The 20,036-nt window shown below is 34.5% G+C and overlaps 1 protein-coding gene across 1 annotated transcript in view; it reads left to right on the top strand.

Annotated features, from left to right (window-relative positions):
• LOC149906344 (thrombospondin type-1 domain-containing protein 7A-like) overlaps nucleotides 1-20,036 on the top strand; it is a 76,218-nt gene that overhangs the window by 51,722 nt on the left and 4,460 nt on the right. The window contains exons 3-21 of the mRNA XM_090104781.1: nucleotides 7,560-7,650; nucleotides 8,160-8,267; nucleotides 9,433-9,578; nucleotides 9,918-10,046; nucleotides 10,241-10,446; nucleotides 10,673-10,778; nucleotides 10,973-11,181; nucleotides 11,540-11,735; nucleotides 12,179-12,333; nucleotides 12,562-12,674; nucleotides 13,009-13,118; nucleotides 13,577-13,762; nucleotides 15,264-15,408; nucleotides 16,914-17,012; nucleotides 17,247-17,347; nucleotides 17,611-17,791; nucleotides 18,037-18,198; nucleotides 18,690-18,840; nucleotides 19,642-19,795. Of these exons, the coding sequence (XP_089960907.1) occupies nucleotides 7,560-7,650; nucleotides 8,160-8,267; nucleotides 9,433-9,578; nucleotides 9,918-10,046; nucleotides 10,241-10,446; nucleotides 10,673-10,778; nucleotides 10,973-11,181; nucleotides 11,540-11,735; nucleotides 12,179-12,333; nucleotides 12,562-12,674; nucleotides 13,009-13,118; nucleotides 13,577-13,762; nucleotides 15,264-15,408; nucleotides 16,914-17,012; nucleotides 17,247-17,347; nucleotides 17,611-17,791; nucleotides 18,037-18,198; nucleotides 18,690-18,840; nucleotides 19,642-19,795 (2,748 nt within the window). The remainder of the gene's footprint in view (nucleotides 1-7,559; nucleotides 7,651-8,159; nucleotides 8,268-9,432; nucleotides 9,579-9,917; nucleotides 10,047-10,240; nucleotides 10,447-10,672; nucleotides 10,779-10,972; nucleotides 11,182-11,539; nucleotides 11,736-12,178; nucleotides 12,334-12,561; nucleotides 12,675-13,008; nucleotides 13,119-13,576; nucleotides 13,763-15,263; nucleotides 15,409-16,913; nucleotides 17,013-17,246; nucleotides 17,348-17,610; nucleotides 17,792-18,036; nucleotides 18,199-18,689; nucleotides 18,841-19,641; nucleotides 19,796-20,036) is intronic.

Genomic DNA, 20,036 nt, shown 5'->3' with positions numbered 1-20,036 from the left:
ACACAAAATTTGCCAACATCCATCTTGGCTTTCATTCAGAGCTTTAACTGGAACAAAATTTATAGACAGAAACAAGTTTACCTTCATTTTAAAGGAATTAGCTAAAATATATGTAAACCAACTCATATACATAAGCCTTTATTTTATAATTTCAAACCAATATTAGGCTTATTAAATACTTACGTAAAAACGTTACTATTTTCCACTAATAACACGTCTTTCCGTTAACAATCCTAAAATCTTTAGGTGATAAAAAATATCTATTTAAACATAGATACTAAACCAACAAACACGTTTTTATTAAACAGTTGAAAGGTTCGTAATTATTACTTTAAGCCCCAAGAACACTTAAATTCCGAAAAAGAAAAACCATACAAGAAATCTCGAAGGAGTCGTAAAGGTCGAAACGTGAGACTAACAATGGAAGATAAATCTCGTTTTTCACAAAAACTATTCAAGTTTCCCGTTCTTACAATCAATATTTCATACTATCTTTGAAGGGTTTCCTATCGTTTGAAACGACTCTTTATATTTTTTTATTCACTCTTCAATCTAGATTATTATCGAAGCCTTTTGTATTCTTAGATATGTATACCATACTTGTCTCTACTAGATATTACACGTTTGCTATTATGTATTACTTAATGTATTATTTAATTGAAAGTTTCTATAGGTTTGATAAAATTTTATTAATTAGACCATTCAAATGTTTGTAAAACACATCTTCTCACACAAACATCATGCCCAATTATTATGATGTATCAGCAAGGTTACATATTTGACTTTCGCAATATTTGAACATAATTTAGAAGATATTTCAATCAGAAGACGTATCATGTAATCATTCATATCTCATTAATCTAAATAAATTGAGGTTACAAAAAACGTGTAATATCGCATTTCTTTTCCGTATATATTTAAGGTAAATGCGGTGAAAAGTTCCCTGGAATATAATTCCAGTTTGATATGTATATAGCTAATATCGTTGAAGCCTAGAAAGTTCGCGGGTATTAACTTCGCGAGAATTGGAAAAGTTTCGCGTCAGAATTCTTAGAAGACAGCTCTTTGAAAGTTATTTACGTATGCTATCAATAATGTCGGGAATATATCTTTCTACCTTATTCTCCGTCATTTATTCACTATTCCAGTAAAGATGTTTTTGTTACAGCATTCCGGGAAATATAATTATAAAAGATACATAACAATGGCTTTTGAAAGATTGTCTTTTTTGTCAGGAGATAATATATTATGGATTTCCTTTATTCGATAAACATTAAACTTAATGAAACGGTTAGAGTGATGTTATTATATAGGTACAAAAAGAGTATTTCAATCACGCACGATAACAAATTATGAATGTGAATACTTCCTACAACTGAATTAAATTCACTTAAATAAAATTCATATCTTATAAAAAAATCATAATATGTATTCATATCGCTATTACGCAGCTCTATATTATATAAAACGTGAATCATTATAATTTTAAGAATTTACGTGTCACTCTTACTTTATTCCTGCTACCCAAGTTATTTGTAACAAGATCGACGTTAAAAACGTAGAGCAATCAACAGTAACAATTCAACCAAATAAAACCTAGTAAAACCTTTTATTTCTAAATCTTCCCAGCACCCAAGGGCTACGCTCTAGTTCCAAGCACTCGACCTTCCAACCACGAATCGTGCTCATCATTCCACCCTTGGCCTGATTTGACACTCGCGGTACGAACTTAAGGGCTGTCACTAAACATGAACAACTGGCATAACAAGCTTCATTTGTTTACACAATTAGAGATTAGCTTTTCCGTTGGTATTTAGTACATTTAAATAAAAGCTTTCCATGCATATTGGAATCTGAACAAGGAATATAAATTAATGATAATATTAGGTACACTTATGTTAGAAAACAAAAGTCAAACGCTGTAAAGTTTTAATTTTATTATTTTAGGTGCATATTGATCCTTCTGTCTTAAATATTAATCATTATTATCGTAAATAAAGTATTCTTAGTTATAATTGAAGGTAACAAATTTTTCAACAAGTAAGAATGAAAATAAAACAAACCAAATTGACGAATGAACATATTTCCACATAAAATTTTTAAGTATTTCATTATTTGAAAATAATGTAGTCTCACTCAGAATTCAGTCACAATTTTCAATGATGAAGCCAACCATACAAATCTAATATCAATTTGAAATGCATTATACCTTGTATAGGCGCTGATTGAATCGCGGTCTCGGGTCAACCGCGTCACAACCACAACCGAATTGTAATTTTCAATAGAGCTTTCAGCTTGAATTTTGGTTAAAATTGCATTCTAAACTTTTTAGTTTAGGCCAGAATAGCAGCTTTTACAACTAAATAGCGAATAATTTATCACGAATTGGACTACAACTATTAAATACAATAATAATATTATATTTTAGACTTTGTAGTGACTTACGACTAATTGAAACAAAATTTTAAAAATAAATAAGTACGATACACTAAAAAAGAAAACAAAAACAATATTCTACAATGAACAAAACATAATTTAATCCATATAAGTTATACCACAATAAAACACGTCGTTTAAATTATATTAGGGGATAACAAACCCACATCGAAAGCTTGTGGAAAGTCACTGAAGGTAATCTAATAACTGCATTCAATGCAATTCTGTCTATTGCACGCGCAAATTGAGTTACGGTCCGCCGCAGCTGCAACGGAATACTTTACACAAATATTTAATATACTGCAAATAGTGATAATTCAATGTATTCATTAGAGTATGGTAGTTTCTTCAAATGTTCACATTTTCATCCTTAACACGTTCGCTGCGAAACAGGGCTTGAAACACCCTGTCCGTGTCTCGTCGTTATAGCGGTAGGAAAAAACTTAAACTTCTCTGCCGTGCGGGAGGCATAACTTCCATCTGGTTCAGTGTAGGAAAGTGATATCTATATATCTGAGATGTGCTATTGATTCCTAGTTCAATGGTATACCGACCTTAATACCGGGTTTCTTAGACCTCGTGCCGCACTGAACAAATAAAAATTCTAACATAGTGCGGAACGAGGTTGCGAACACCTCGTACCACCGCGCACCTCGTACCGCACCCTAAGCTAGCTTCACGCGGTTAGTGTTGTGCAACGCATTCGAGACTATTTGTGGAACAACTTATTGAAGCTTTTACAAAGAAGGACTTGAATGTGGATACAGGTACCTAATTTTCAAACTACTCGTTATAATAAATATCGTTAATAGAAACGTGAATGTGACATGTTGAGTAACTTTCTTCAAATAGGTTGATAATCATGATTACTATTAGTGTGTTTGTTCATTGAATCAACTAATCAAAATTTAACTCTTGCCCAAGTCAACAAGCCAACAAACAAGGCACATCATCTCTTAAAGGGATCAAAGAAGAGGAGATGTGTAGGATGTTACGAAAAACTCCGCATCTTCTTAACAAGTCGTGAGGCCGACAAAAAAAGTAAAGGAAATTCTCACAGAATGCACTGGTTGCAAACAATATTCTGGTTTGGCCTGTTTTAATAAAAAAACATCCATAAGTTTGATAAATAAATACAATTAAATAAAATCGATATTTCTTTTCCCATCACTAAATTATATGAAAAACTGCTATTGTTCAGTGCGGTATGGGGTACATCAGACCCCACATTTTATTTTACCCATAGAAACTAAACTAACTAATCTAACCACGGGCGGCGATAGATTTAGGTTAATGAACTCATTGTTAATAATAATCACGACAAAAGCCGCACACTTTGTCTTATTTGGCGCCAAAAAAAGGATTTTGGTCTCCTACGGGCGGTGGGGTTTAATATGCCTCGTGCCGCCACAATCTCTGGTATAGGACAAGGTTTAAAACGACCCGTAACGCAGTAATGGAAAGTACAGATATATCTGTGCCGCAGCGAACGTGTTAACAATCGAATGTTACATTGTAAGAATGCCACGAACTTAAATCGGGTCAGTGTTGAATTGACCCTTTATAGTATACAGTATTTAATATAGTGTAGAATTTATACTTCTTCATGTTTACGTGAATATTTACAAAGTAAGACAGTTTTTGTGCTGTTATATTTCATTATATGTATATGTGTTAATCTATGCTGTGAATAAAATTAAATTTAAACACGTTTCATTCCAATTCTCCGAGACCGTTTGCCTATCCAAGCCAAATTTATCAAATTCGGTCAGTTGTTTTTTATGTAATGGGCGACTGTATTATATATGATTTCTTTATTTATTCTTGTAATTTACAAATTTATTAATACTGAGACATGTATGTAAGCAGTAAGTATATTTGGATATAAATTTTACTTGAGATCTTAGCTTGAGATATGTATATCGTGTTTGCAAAAATGCGTCAACCTTCTGCATAAACATAAGGCAGTTGTTTTATTTAATTAACATTAATAACACTTAATTAAACGTAACAAAAGAGAAAATATTGTATAAAGTATATAAAGGAACTCACAATCTTTTCTTTTCGTACAAATTAGGTTTCCCATCGATCCCATTCACACGCCTACAGAGAAAGACATCTACGCACACCCATTTACTGAGTAAGAATAACATTAGGTATTCAGTTAAGAAGTTCAACGTGATGGGATTTACATTAACAGCAGAAACTGTGGAAAACTTTGCCTGCTTTAGAAGGAACCACATAGTAAAAGTTGTTGAACCGTTTGCAAATGCAGAAAACTGTTCCGAAACTTTTTCTGTAATTTTCCTATAATGTTGTGGTTTGCTATGAGATTTTTCTCTAACATACCATTTTTAACAGACGATTTATCTTAATAAGAATAAAGTTGTCGAGATACTTAAAACTACATTCTAAAAGATTGTTATGGAATGATTTCAATTATATTTACCTTTCTTCTCATCGCCTGTATATTTGGATAGATAACCTAACCAGTAAAATCAATAAGACGCTTCAAAGGAACACTGGTAATATCATAATCATTTTACACTTCTGTTAATATCTATAAATTAATACACAAACTACAAATATTAATCGATCTAGTTTCAGCATGATATAGGTCACGCCTACTCCGTGGAGTAGGGGCAGGAAAACAGTATTTCCTTCCGCTCAATAAATCTCTTCCTATTTAATAATCCCATGCACATCCCATTTCCTAATGGGGTTGGCAACATATCCGCTATTTAATGCTTTTGTTGTAATAGAAGATATTTACCCCATCCTTCAAATTTAAGTTACTTAAAACGTTTATTGTGTAGGATGAGTTATTTATATATTATACTTTTTATAAACAAAACTGATGGATAACCTAGATCGAAACGCAAAAATAGGTATAATTAATGCAAATTTGTAGAAAAAAAACCGCTAATGAATAAAAAGGAAGGAACAAAGAAACTCCACATAACGCCGAGTAAAGGATTGAGATATATTATCTTGATGGAAATAGATAATACTGTAAAGTAGGAAAGATTTCTTTATGTCAGAACAAAGAAGGTCGCTCTTTATCATGCCTCTTGCATGTTACAAGCTCTTGATACAAAACACGAACTAATGCCTGCTGGAAACGAATTTTTCACTGGAAAATGTAAAGTATTTTTATGTCACGACTTATGTTGGAAGGCACGTACTTTTAATCCTAGAATATTTGGCGACTTCTACTCCCGGTGCTCCATTATTCTACATAATGTGCTCTATATTCTTCTTATCTTTTGACTCACAATTGTAACATATTTTTAAATATTTTAAAGATTGTCCTTATATTAAGTCCTATTTAAAATACAGTTTTAATTTGGTGAAACGTTGCTTTCAGACCATAATGTAGAATGTTCCTTAATAACATGCAAATAGTGTTTTCGAGATAAATCTGGAGGCGGGCGTAAGAAAGATTTTGTGATCGTGGCGCAGACGCCTATTTACATGTTTATCAGCTTAACCCTTTCTGAGAGGCTGTAATAATCTGCGGGATTATAACGACATTTTCTGAGATTAATGTATTCTCGCTGTATTTCAATATTTTTCGTTATTTCGGCTCTACATCTATTATGATTCATAATTACGATAAATTAACGAGATTTTCACAATGTATGTTGGAAATTTATAACAAAAGCTTTGTTAAATATTTAAATTAAAGTGCTGCGAGAGTTTGTTTACGCTCACGACGTGCGAAACTATTCAAGGAGAGACATAATTGCGTCCCGGCAGTACTCCACAGCGCCTTTTCACTGTAAACTTAGAATGTGTTACCTTCTTCCTTTTACGAAATTGAAATATTTACTTCATATAATTATATAATGTTATATATTCGCATAATTTTATATAAATTTTATAAATATATAGGTTTTTCATATAGGCAATGTTATAAAAAAAGTATCACACCAATATCCTGTTTAACAGAATAACCAGAATAAATTTTTACAAGTTTAAGTTATGTTCTTGTTTGTAAGTGTTTAACTTTCAAATACTTCAATTAAAGTAATTGTGTGAAAAACTCATGAAGAATCTTATTAATGGGAACATCTATTATAAATTACCATAATAAAATATCAAACGAAAAATACGCCTCTCCATTTTTAACATTTAACTATAAGTTTGTTTTAACAAGTCGTTAACCTCAATTGAAACGGCTCTTGGCTTAATCGATTATACGTAAATATTCGCTTTTAAATATTAGTACTTAAATCGAGTTTATCGATGGCGCAAACGCCGTAATTAAATGAAATATCTAAAGAAAACTGTAGAGGCGTCTCGTTAATTCGCTCCAGGCGCTACGTTGGCTTTAACGGCTTTGGCGGCGTTTTCCTTGATGGAAAATTATGTTTGCACACTTTCACTTATTGCTTTTAAGATTTAATGTGCAAAATTGCGTTTGTTTACGTTGATTGTATATTTTGATGTAAGTTGATAAAATATAATTGTATACGAAAGCAATGAATATAATAAAAAAATTCAGATGACCATTTGACTTCCTAAACTTGATTATGTGAAGTCTTTTTACAGTAAACTAGAAAAATTGTGTATAAAAGAGTATTTAAAAAAAAACCTAATCAACTTTTTAAATCAAAATTCTTCTTTGGGCCATAAACTATTGACATATGTGTTAATAACAAATGTCGAACTGTATTTTATTAATTTGGTTTATTAACGATTGTTTTAATAGAATACAATTGAATATTACAATTATTAGTGATACTTCCATTTGTATGGAATTATTATCTTTGTTCGGAAATGCCAATCATATTTATTACTACGTGAACATAACAAAAACAAAAACAGACACTAATTGGATTCTTATATCGCTTTTATACTTCGAGATTGTTCGAGATTCTTTTTAAAACAATGTTATTCACAACAATTTTGTGTACAACATTTTGATTATAATTAGTTGTTTGAATATTTTTCAAAGTGTAGCTTAATAAAAAAATGGGATAAAGTTTAAAACGTTCCGTATTATAAAAGGATGAAGTTCCTTTCAAACGTTTCATATACTAAGATACGAATATGTTTTATAATTACATACAATTTGAAACACATTTTGCACAAGACTTATTTATGTTCTTTTATTTCAGAAACGGCATCGCCTGAGGAATTTACGGTGTACGTCGGTCGCTGGACAGAATGCTCCGTAACTGACGTAGAGAATATTAAAACTATCGAAAGGTAAAGGTGATCTTATCTTAAAGCAATAATAATAGTTTAATAATTTAACATAATATGTGACAAACTTTACTTCTAAGTTTTTTGTACAGGAATTTTCCAAAGAACATTTAATATAATACTTGACTTAATTTCTTTATACATACTTATAGAACAAATCATTAAAATTGGTCATAAATGTTAGTAAAACTAATATTTTCTGTGTAAATTAATATATAATAATTAGTAATTGAAGTAAAACTCATCATTAAAATAACATTATTTATTTATTTATTACATTTATTTCAGGTGACAGATAATAAATTGTACAGACCCATAGAATAAATACCTTACAGACTAACATACATAATATAATAATATATAACTAAACCTAAGAATAATGTTGCCTCTACGCTGCGTAGCAAGCTACGTACGCCACAATATCGTCTTGTAAATGAATTTTCCAAAGGTCAACATATTTTTAGACAAGAATTCCTTAAAATATCTCATCAAGGTTTATGTTATTTTTTAAGGTATAACATACGAATAGAGACCGATTCGCTAGTACACACACCACGGCTTGGTCTCCAGCGCAGGCAGGTGCAATGTCGGCGGAAGGATGGACAATTTGTCGAAAATATGTGAGTAAAATTAATAATTTCCTTAAGAATAATATAAAACCTTAAAAAACACAGCTCTTAATTATTCAGAACAGAGATAAGTTTGCAAAACGTAATGCTCTATGTACCTATTGTATCTAATTATCGCCTTCGACTGCTTTATTTTTCGTTTGTGGACAAATTGCCATAGTCGTTGTCAGAAAACGAAATTCTGCATTCTTTTGTCCAAGGTAACTTTAGCATAACGATCCAAGGTTACTTTAAATTTAGAAATTTAGAACATCTTCTAAACGAGATTTTTTATATAATTTTAAGCTCACGTTCGAAGCTTTCATGAATAATTCCTAAGCCTAGCATTTATCATGCCCCAAAACTTCAGTATTTGTTCGGAAAAAATATATTTCCCTTAAAATAAGAGCGTTGAAGATGAACCGGATTCGCGTCGAGAATATTGACAAGATCCAACTGGGTCATATTATCGTTAGCGCGTCAATCGAGCGCCATTTTGTTGATGGCTGATGCTAACGCAAAAGCATGACTTGTGAATTGATGAATTATATAAAGCCTAAAGGTGACAAATGAGTCAACTGAATTCGGTATTTTATTACTGATGGAGAACCTTGAATTGGGTCATTGTGTACGAGAATTATGCGCAAAAATTATCGCGAAAGTATGAAAGTTATAATTTATGTCATTAGGTTTCTTAAACAGTACATTTAATAAATTAATTTTAAACGCTTATAATAATCGTTTTAACTTTTAAGTAACACTTGAACTTAACGGAAACTAAGCTAAGCTAAGTTGTGAAAAAGAGTACTTTACTTTAGCAAACTAAGCACTGATTTTATCGCTTACCTGCTTTAACTTAGTTTATCTTAGACTTAAGTACATAAGTTGGTCTAAGAAAAGTTTTTAAAATTTAATGATAGTAGATATCTATCAAACTAGGTTTCTGTCCGCAGCTTCACCCGCAGGGCCTAAAACCTAACAAATTATATAATATTGTATTCTGTGCTAAAACTTTCCTCGAGAACGACTCTATCTATTTAAAAAATCAAAATCAGTTGAGTAGTTTTAAAGTTATTAGCATACATACATTATGATAGACGCGAGAAGCGACTTTGCTTTATACTATGTAGTGGTGTTTTATTTATGTAAGTATAACGATGAGCTTTGATTTTCAAAGGTATTGCGGTGCTGCAGTATCAAACATAGGTGCGACGCGTGTGTGCGTGATGCGTGAAAACTGTTCGTTAGGCGAATGGTTGCCATGGAGACCGCGGCCGGACGGCTCGCTCGTACGCACCAGGAGGCTGCGCCGGCTGCCGCAAGGTGATATGTTATTTATTTTAAATGTATTTTTGTTTGTTCTGGAAAATTTAGATAGTTTATAGTAATTTTGCTAATTCATAAATTAGGATAAACATTGTGAACATATTTGTGAGCTCAATTATATATATTTTTAAGGTTACTACTAAAATTAAGATAAACTTCGTGTTTTGATTAAAAATCTATATTCATTTGTTTTCTCTCTAATGTTACTGTTATGTCTTCGACACAGGTCTACGCACTGTCTATTGTACTAAGTAAATACATTAATTTTCAGTCCATTTTATTTCTCTACATTATTATTCTAATCTCTAACTTCGTTTTTAATTACATTTCCGTCAGGCGGTGGAAAGGAATGCGACGTGGTAGAGGAGGTGAGGCCCGCTGCGATGGAAGCGAGTGCTCACTGGACGCCGGGCCCTTGGGGCTCCTGTAGGGTCGCTGTTGAACAATCCGCCACGCCCGCACCACGTAAGTCGTAGTTTTAAAGGCAATGTCACAAATATTGAACAACTTTTTTTATTTACTCTTTTGTTTATAATCAAACTTGTTGCATTACAATAACACTTCATGTAAATTTTTCTTTCCTATTTTTCGCAATTTAAATTTTTGTATAGAACCCATTTTTACAGTTTCATTAATTCCCTAACCCACTTATGCATTAGCCAATGACGAAGAAGACGACGCAGACGACGACGACGCGATCTATGACGAGGACGACGAATCGGACGAAGCAGACAAGGACAGTAACTCGAGCTGCGGCGGCGGCGTGCAGCGGCGCGAGGCCACGTGCGTGCGTGCGGACGGGAGAGCGCTGCACCCAGCACAGTGTGCTCATGCACCCATGCCAACCCTGGTGCAGCCGTGCGAGGTCAGTGACAACACTTCGCTATAGACACCGCAAGTTCACTTATGCGATTTGCGATAGAGCTGCTAAAAACGATATAAAAGAGCGAGCAATATATTATGTTTTGCAAGCATAATATATATTATGGTGTAGACGAAATTATTCATGGTTTTTAAATATATCACGAATCATTCAATTTGATTTTTTATTGCAAAGATCGTATTCTATAATATTTGAATATGATTAACAGGTACCATGTCCCCGTGACTGTGAGGTAGGTGAATGGAGTGATTGGGGAGCGTGTCAACCAACCGATGGCTGTCCACTGTTCCCCGTACAGCAACTCACTACTACAGGTAATTTATTTCTATATGAGGCAGTCAAACTCAATTTATTTAAAGAATGACGAATCAAATCAAAAAGTATTCAAATGAAAGAGCGCGTAAAACGAACTGCTTAATTACAATTTAAGAGGACGCTATTAAAAAAAAAACAAGCTTTTATATTAAAAAATAATAATAATACAGCTTCAAAAACATTTTTTCCACAGGCTATAGCGTACGTCGTCGTCGCATCATCGCAGCAGCATCCGGCGGTGGGGCCCCGTGTCCTCCGCTAGAAGAAAAGCGAACGTGTAGCACACCACGATGCGCGTCGTGGAAAGCGTTACCTTGGGGCCCCTGCGTGCTCAACCAACAACATAACACTTGTGGACCGGGACGGCGGAGTCGCGAGTTGAGATGTGTGGGACATGATGGAGTAAGTCCTTTTTTCTATGGGTGTCGTATAAGTTTTTATGATCCATTGCATAGCATGCTGACAGTTCAAATGTAGAGTAAATATGAAGACTATATTTTATTAAATAAAAAAACATAAAGAGATTATAATAGATATTATAATATATTCTATGTCGATAGTAGCTCTATTCGATAGTTTTGGAATTACGTTTCTTTTTCTTTTTGCTGTCTTATTAAATTAAAACTTACATATTATATTTTTCCGATTACAATAACGTACGTATACTGTACAATCACAAATCTAAAATTTTAATGTTGTTATATAATATCATAAATCCAATCAATGTCCATGCAACAACTCACATAACCATTATACACAGAAAGAAGCACAGCGTGCTTGGTGCAGCGGCAGCGGAGCTCCCGCTCGTACTGAACGGTGCCGCATCGCGTGTCCCGGCGACTGTGTGGTTACTTCATGGGGCCCCTGGTCGGCGTGCTCTGCGGCCTGCCTCGCGCCCGGACATGCGAGACCTACGCGCACTAGGAAGAGATTCATTGTGGCACATGCGTCGCCTAGTGAGTAACTTGTGATCCATTAAATATTTTACTTTACGATACTCTCTGATAAGACGGTTCTTTGTTTAACTTCTTTCAACTCTACATGTTCTAGCATCTTATCAACAATTTATATTATAATTGTTTTTATCTCATATGTAGAGAAATTTTCTAAACAACACGATATTAAAGTTCTGTATTTGATTTCAAATTCAATGCGCCTCTCGCATAGTAATTCCTAATTTAAACATCGTCTAATTTTAAATTCAATTATATCGAACATCTAGTTTCATCGAACTCTCGTTCCGTATACTATTAATGGGTAAAAATCTAAAATATACAACTCATTTAACAAATATCATTACACTATACGGTTAACAATATTCTGTTATACCTATTGTTGCTGATATTCAAAGCCAGTGTATAATATCGCTAATCTTCTTATTCATCGTTGATTTTGCTAGATGGCTGGCCATGTCCCGCCCAAGAGCTGCTAATACAAAACGAAACATGCAACACTCACGCGTGTGGCACTTACTCGTGGCTCGCAACGCCGTGGGGCCCCTGTGAGCGACGCAATCAAGATTACGTCCCTGCTAATAATTACACTGATTTACTGGTAAATTGATGTTACATGTGATCGACATAAAATAAACGTACTGAAATGAAAATTATAATTTTGCAAAATGGCATTCTCATTTATTAGAAATTTGTGGCAAATAAAAAAAATACATTTATTAAACAGTTTGCAAGAAAATTAATAGTCTCAACTTGAATTTGAATTAAGACTAAAGATTAAACGTACAGCCCATATACATTAATAATTAATATTTTAAAATGCTCTTAGGATACTGATGTTTTCAACCAAAGTGACGACGAGGAACCTTGTATCGAAGAGGGAGAAATGACGAGAGATGTGATGTGCGTGCAGAACAACGCTGATGTTGTAAGGGAAGCTCTGTAAGTGATAAAATCTCCATTATATTGTTCTAAGTATAAGTTACACAGTATTAGCAATCTTATTGACTTAGATTAAAATTCTTATAGATAATTGCACTCATATAACTGGTAGACTATAAAGAAACAATATTTTTAATAATCAAGATTTGGTTTTTGTTCTCTCTTGACTCATTTGACTCACTAGAGTCTAAAAAAATATTATGTATTAATAATATGTGTAGAGCGGCTATCTTACTCTCCACTAGAGTCAATCTCGACCTATCTAAAATTCGCTCTCCCTAGAGATCTCTACCATAGCATCATAGAGCAAACACTAAGTACAACTTTTCAATAGATGTGCACCCCTGAAACGGCCTGCCTCCCGTCGTGCGTGCACAATCCGCTGTAAGCGAGGTTGCCGCGTCGAAGCCTGGATGCCTTGGTCTACTTGCCCTAACACTTGTGGTAATTTAATTTCATATTTCCTTATGCATTTTTTATACTTACGCAATACAACATATAGTTACTTTAAATTTTTAGCTTAAAAAAATATTCGTTTCTAACTAACCATAAGCTATTCAAACTATCTTGTATCACCGCTTCTAAAAATGCATAACATAACTTGTTATGTTCGTTATTTTGAACTAGCTTTCCGCCCGCGGCTTCGCCCGCGTTTTCAAAGAAAAACCCGTTCCCTTAGGATTTCCGGGATAAAACCTATCCTATGTCCTTTCTCGGGTATCAAAATATCTCTATACCAAATTTCATGCAAATTGGTTCAGTAGTTAAGGCATGATTGAGTAACAGACAGACAGACAGAGTTACTTTCGCATTTATAATATTTACGAAGTTAAAGTAATATAGATCATGATAAATTTCAATTTTAATGTAGCAAATTCATTTTAATAATGCATATTCCACAGATCCCGGCAAGCAAGTGCGAATCCGCCGTGTGCACGGGGGCCCCAACTGCGGGCCGCTACAAGAGTCACGCGACTGCCCCGTACCGCGTTCCTGCGGTGCGCGAAGCCCCGGCTGGGTCACTGGCGAGTGGAGCACGTGTAGGTTGCCGCCTGCACAACGCTGCGGCATCGGTTATCGAGTTAGAAGTGAGTATATTCTACCAGTTTCAGTCACACAAGTGCATATACAGTGGTGGACGATTAATTAGAAACAGGTAACACGATGAAGTAGTCATCAAGTTTATTTAACGTTTGTGTATTAAAGTATTAGAGATTAAGCATTATTTCATATGTAATAGAACACCCGTTTATCTAGTTTTATAATAAATTACTTAATTTTAATCAAACGTTAGCTTAAATTAATAAAATCAAACAACTTTAGGTGAAGTCTGATTTCCGCGTATTTTCAGTCTGGACAACAAATTAGAAACAGCATGTTTCGAGTGTTCTAAAGTCAAAACCTATTAAAATGCCGTCAATATTTTTTTCATCTATAAATATTTGCACCGTTTTTTAAACATTCTATCTAAAAGTTTCTGAAAATTAATTTACTTTGCAGCAAAAATGGGTAAAAGTAAGATTCGTGACCCATCAACAAGAAAAATAATTTTAAGTTTACAATTTGACAAAAGCTGGAGTTACAGGAAAATTGCAAATCATTTAGAGTGTTCGATAAAAAGATATTCAAAGATAACTAATTTTATAATAGAATTTGAGCTTTTAAATGGATCCATTTTTGCCAAAAGAATCATTTGCCTATCCTCGCGAGCAGTAGTTTTTCATGGTCAAGCTTTTCTAGGCACTTAATCAGAAGTACCATGCTCTTTGAAATAAACTATAGCATTGAATATCTTTTTATCGAACACTCTAAATGATTTGCAATTTTCCTGTAACTCCAGTTTTTGTCAAAATGTAAACTTAAAATTATTTTTCTTGTTGATGGGTCACGAATCTTACTTTTACCCATTTTTGCTGCAAAGTAAATTAATTTTCAGAAACTTTTAGATAGAATGTTTAAAAAACGGTGCAAATATTTATAGATGAAAAAAATATTGACGGCATTTTAATAGGTTTTGACTTTAGAACACTCGAAACATGCTGTTTCTAATTTGTTGTCCAGACTGAAAATACGCGGAAATCAGACTTCACCTAAAGTTGTTTGATTTTATTAATTTAAGCTAACGTTTGATTAAAATTAAGCAATTTATTATAAAACTAGATAAACGGGTGTTCTATTACATATGAAATAATGCTTAATCTCTAATACTTTAATACACAAATGTTAAATAAACTTGATGACTACTTCATCGTGTTACCTGTTTCTAATTAAACGTCCACCACTGTATATGTCGCATGCACGGGGGCCCCCACTGCTTACAAGAGTCGCCGCGCTGCCAAGCATCAGGTATATAGACGTAAGTATTTTTTGAATCGAAAAAGAAAATAAAAGTATTGATGACGGAAATCGACTGCGAAATATGAAGAAAAGCAAACGGGCCAGCAGCTCTCCCATTCATAGCATAAAAATATGCTTTATAATTTACGTGAATTATATAAAATGTTTGAACCTAGCTTTTATTTAACTAGAACTTGAAAATGCACACACATTAATTATATGATTTCCGTGAATTATATTAAACTTTCGCAGGCATCTGGTGCGGCTCGGAGTCGCACCGCGTGGAAGCTGGCTCGTGCGCGGGCGAGAGCGTGCCGGCCAGCGTCGCGCCGTGCCGCGTCAGCTGTGACGCATCTGCGCCGCTCGACTGCTCCACCGTGTGTGCGGACCCGCTCAAGTACGTATCCTACTAATATTATAAATGCGAAAGTTTATATCTTTGTTTGTAACTCGTCCACGTAAATACTGCTGAACCGATTTTCATTGGACTGACACTACATAGAATTATATTTCATTGAGAAATTTCAATGAAAGATTCTTAAGTTGGAGGAATTTTCCAATATTCAGATAATAGACAGATACTTGAGAATTATTTAACTCGCGTGCAGTCATGGGTCATAATATTTTTATTTAAGATTATGTACGGTAATTATTTGACCCCTATAAATTAATATGTTATAATGAAAGCCTATTTGTAATATTATTGGAATGTTAAAAATCCAATAATGAATTATAGCTCAACAACAATTCTTGTAATATGAACTGTACTTTAATTTGCCTTCTGTTTAATTTTTCATATTTTGTTTAGACTAGCAGGTAACTTTTCAGCATACTCTCCTGAAAAGCTGTTTTCCTCATATGTAATGTACTTGTTCTAACTAATCCTCCGGACTTTGTAACGATCACTTAAAATGTTTTTTGTTTATATGGATTATGGACGAAGCGCGTAGGAGTTAACCTCTACACGTTTCGTCAAGAAAAATTATTTTTTGTTTCACTGATCGATAAGATAAAATTTTCTTGAAGGAGTTATATATATGGGTTTTGTAAAAAATATCTCTAGCGCGATGTAGGAACATACTAGCGCCATCTTTTAGGAATATGAGTTAACTATTCTTCAACATTTTTGCTACCCCAATTTTAACTCTACAACGGTTTCTATTGTATAGGGTCATGATATAAAGCCATTGTCGACGATTGATTTATTATACAATGAGATTTATTAATAAGTAAATTGTCCCTTTATTATAAAATGAGATTTATTAATAAGTAAATGTTATTTATAAAATAAATTCTTCATACTTTACGGTAGAATAAGTATGCTTTTTACTTATCAACAGTAACATAGAGCTGAATAATTTTGTCGTTATCAGTTAATTTGAAAACCCTTTCAAAATTCAAATAAGGCCTTTTTAATAATACACTGCTATTCTACGGAATAGACCTATGGAAAATAATAAAAATCTAAGGTTTTAAGTTAAGCTGCTTTCTCATACCAGTAACACGGTATGAATACGGGTCACTGACCTTCATTATTCGGTATACAATTTCACCATTATTGAGGTCAATGTCTACGCATAGTAAAGTGATGAATAGCTTTCCAGATTAATTTCAAAATTAATAAGTTGGATATCATTCACGTATTCGATAATCACGATTTTAATCTTTATAAAAATTTCACCATACTTTCATATTAACAAAAAATACATTAGAGTAAGATTTTCAGTGAATTACAGTGAATTTTTATTTTCGAAAAAAAAATCACTGAACCTTTATAAACTCTACGTGCAAATGTTAGCTATAATTAATTATTAGTTTACTGCCAATTTAGTATGAAATTATGTCACCATTTAAATATATGAGTAATTTAATTCAATATTAAATAGGTAATATTAATAACAGGTATTTAGATGCATCGGACCCCGACATTCCGGCTTGCGTTTGCAAAAACGTTAGCTTGGAACTGTTACCTGCTGATTCCGATTGCATTCTTCCATCTGGGTAAGATATATTTTATTTATTTGTATAATAATTCTAATTATAATTGTACATTTTATAATGTTGTTCTCTTATTATTCGCAACATACGCATAACCTACGAATTTAATTTAGTATTATATTCTTAAAACTCACAGTATTTTTACACCATTGCTCTACATTGTAGATTCTACAACTATGCTCTATAAATAATGACGATTATTTTCGTCAAAAATATATTAAATCATTATTGTAATAGGATGGAATGTGGAGAGGGAAGGTCACTTCGAGCTGCACGCTGTATGGTCGCCGGTAGAGATGTGCCAATGGATGTTTGCAAGAAGTTCCATCCGCTTACAGGTACACATTTCGGAATAAGTATCTATTTCATACGATTCATGTATAATTGTATAATAATAAATGTTAACATTTTTTTTTTGTATTTTTACAATCATTTAATATATCAATAATATGTAGCTCGATCATTTTTGATTTTTTATTTATAAGTATCTATATTTACTAAATATTACGACTTATTATTTAAGGTTTTTTCCGTCCAATATTGTTTTTATTGCGGCTGAATCACCAAACTTGATGCAAATAATTATTTTTCAATTAACTAGGGCCTCGCCGTGTCCGAGAAGCGTCCACCGACGGTTTCACATACGACACTGAATTCGGCTCGCTCCTCCGCGGCACGTGCAGTGTGCGGTGCGCGCGCGACTGTACCGCGGGGCCCTGGGCCTCGTGGGGCCCCTGCGCGTCAGAGCCGGGATCCAAAGCGGCATTCCGGTTCCGTACTAGGTACTTATGTTTAACTTGTGAATATTTGTAAAAATGTTTTGAATCGTAAATAATAAAATATTATGGTTATTGTTATTTTTATAAAAGTGAAATTTCTTTGTGTTGAGAGTAAAATTCACAGGGCGCATCATGACAATACCGTCACGCCAAAGAAGTTTCAATTCTCACACGTGTGCTTGGCACACACGGAATTTTTTATTTATTTTTACATGATTGATAACCCCTGTACGTTCTATTTTATACAGAGAAGTGATAGAGGAAGGTTCAGCTGGTGGGCGCGAGTGTGGTGCGACACTGCAGCGCGCCACGTGCACCGAGCTGGAGCCGCGCTGGCGCGTGGGCAGCTGGGACGTGTGCGCGCCCGACCGCACGCTCTGCGGGCCCTCGTACATCAAGCGGGACGTGGCGTGAGTGATACTGGTTGCTATGGTTACGGTTAACAGAAAAATTATCGAGGAAGGATCGGCTGCACACTGCGGCGCCGCAAGTGTAAATGTAACAGTATTTGTAGCTGAACATGCGGTGCGATTCAGAGAAAATCTTATGTGTCTACGGGATTGCAATCACTATCATTATGATCGATTGAAATTTTCTTCATTAAAATCCCCCATTTCATGTGCTTTTATTTGTGAAACTGTAAAAGTACGCTTAAACGATAACGCATCATGCATAATATGCCAATTGCCAAACAATACTTTTCTATAGCATGTGTTAATTTAATTAGCCTGCAGAGCCTGCAATCTCCACTTACCTAATGAAATTTTGCCATTATTAACATTCGGCAGTTAATGATGGACCTCTGCCTGCATAAAGATCACTTACTATTAATAAAGTCCTTCCTTCCTAATATTAATCAAGTCTACAAAACCGCTTAGCAACTAACATGCTAACAAAACAGGTGCGTGGACGGACAAGGCACCAAACTCGACGACTCTGTGTGCGAAGCGTCTGGTGCCGGCGTGACACCGGACCGCGTGTCCACGTGCCACATGCCGTGCCCTGCGGACTGCGTGCTTAGTCCGTGGTCTGAGTGGAGCCCTTGTGAAATGGTAATGGTTTTTTTTTATATTAACTTAAAGACACTTTTGATTGGATTATCTTAATGTTATTAGGCAGTAGATTTGCAATTGCAAATGTTAACTTTATTAAATTACATTTTTCAGATAAAACAATCTTTCTAAACATGGACGTATAAAAAAAGACGGACGGTATATCGCCTAAACATTGAGTGAAGCCTAGTAATGGCGGCGAAACATCCATGTGTGTGTGCCATGTTGCCATGGCAACAGCTGTCCTGATGACAATGGCGGCTGTATTTTTTTCTATAAATTTTGCCGTAATAATTTTGTCATTAAAACATAAAAGAAATAACTTGCTTCCCTGTGGAATGTAATCCCTTGTGTTTTGTTATTTAAAATTGTACTGTTGCGACACCATTTAACCACGCAAGATGGCATTTTAAATATTTTTTGTGAAACAGTGACGCAGTTAATCAGTCGGTAGTTCATGACGTAATGGCGGCCGACTAGCTTACTATGGTGAGAGTGTGTGCGTGTTTATTGTCTTTACACGATCGCTAGCTTACTAAGGTGGCTTCACGTTGTTTGTTCGTAATACGGCGTCCGTCTTTTTTTATACGTCCATGTTTCTAAAGCGTTTTTTTACAATTTGAGTTACAATTTTTAAATAACTTCAAAAAAAAGGAGGAGGTTATCAATGCCGGTATGCAATCATAATGCCGGTATGCAATCTATTTTTGATATCATTTTCCCACGTTACTCATTTTGCATAATCGCACATCACCACAAACATTTAATTTTCCTCCATATCACAACCCAACTCATTCACAGACGAAATGGGGCGGGCGTCGCGACCGCACGCGCGTGGTCCTGCGTCCCGCGGAGGCTGGCGGCATGCGTTGCTCGCCGCTCGTCGCCGCGGAGCCGTGCGAGCCGCTCGCGTACGCGTGGCACACCGCGCCGTGGGACGACTGCCAGCCGCTAGGTGACTTACTATTTATAATAATAACTAATACATATATCGGTGATCGACTCTTAATTAATCAGTCATTTATTTTTGTATGATTGAAATTCAATAAAACTTCACTAGCGTGATGGACAATCGCATGGTGTGTGGCAGAAACTATATTATTCTAGTGCGCAAATCTCGCCTAGCGGCTTCAGAATCGAAAGCTAGCTGCTACCGTGCTATCGTATAAATTTAGGTGTCAAAAAAAGTCACGAAG

The sequence above is a fragment of the Colias eurytheme genome, chromosome 8 (assembly GCF_061535395.1).
Source record: "Colias eurytheme isolate Ceu_HAF_F1 chromosome 8, ilColEury1 Martin Lab GWU primary, whole genome shotgun sequence".
NCBI lineage: Eukaryota > Metazoa > Arthropoda > Insecta > Lepidoptera > Pieridae > Colias > Colias eurytheme.
Note: the sequence above shows the minus strand (reverse complement) of the source record. Positions and strands in the feature narration are given on the sequence as shown.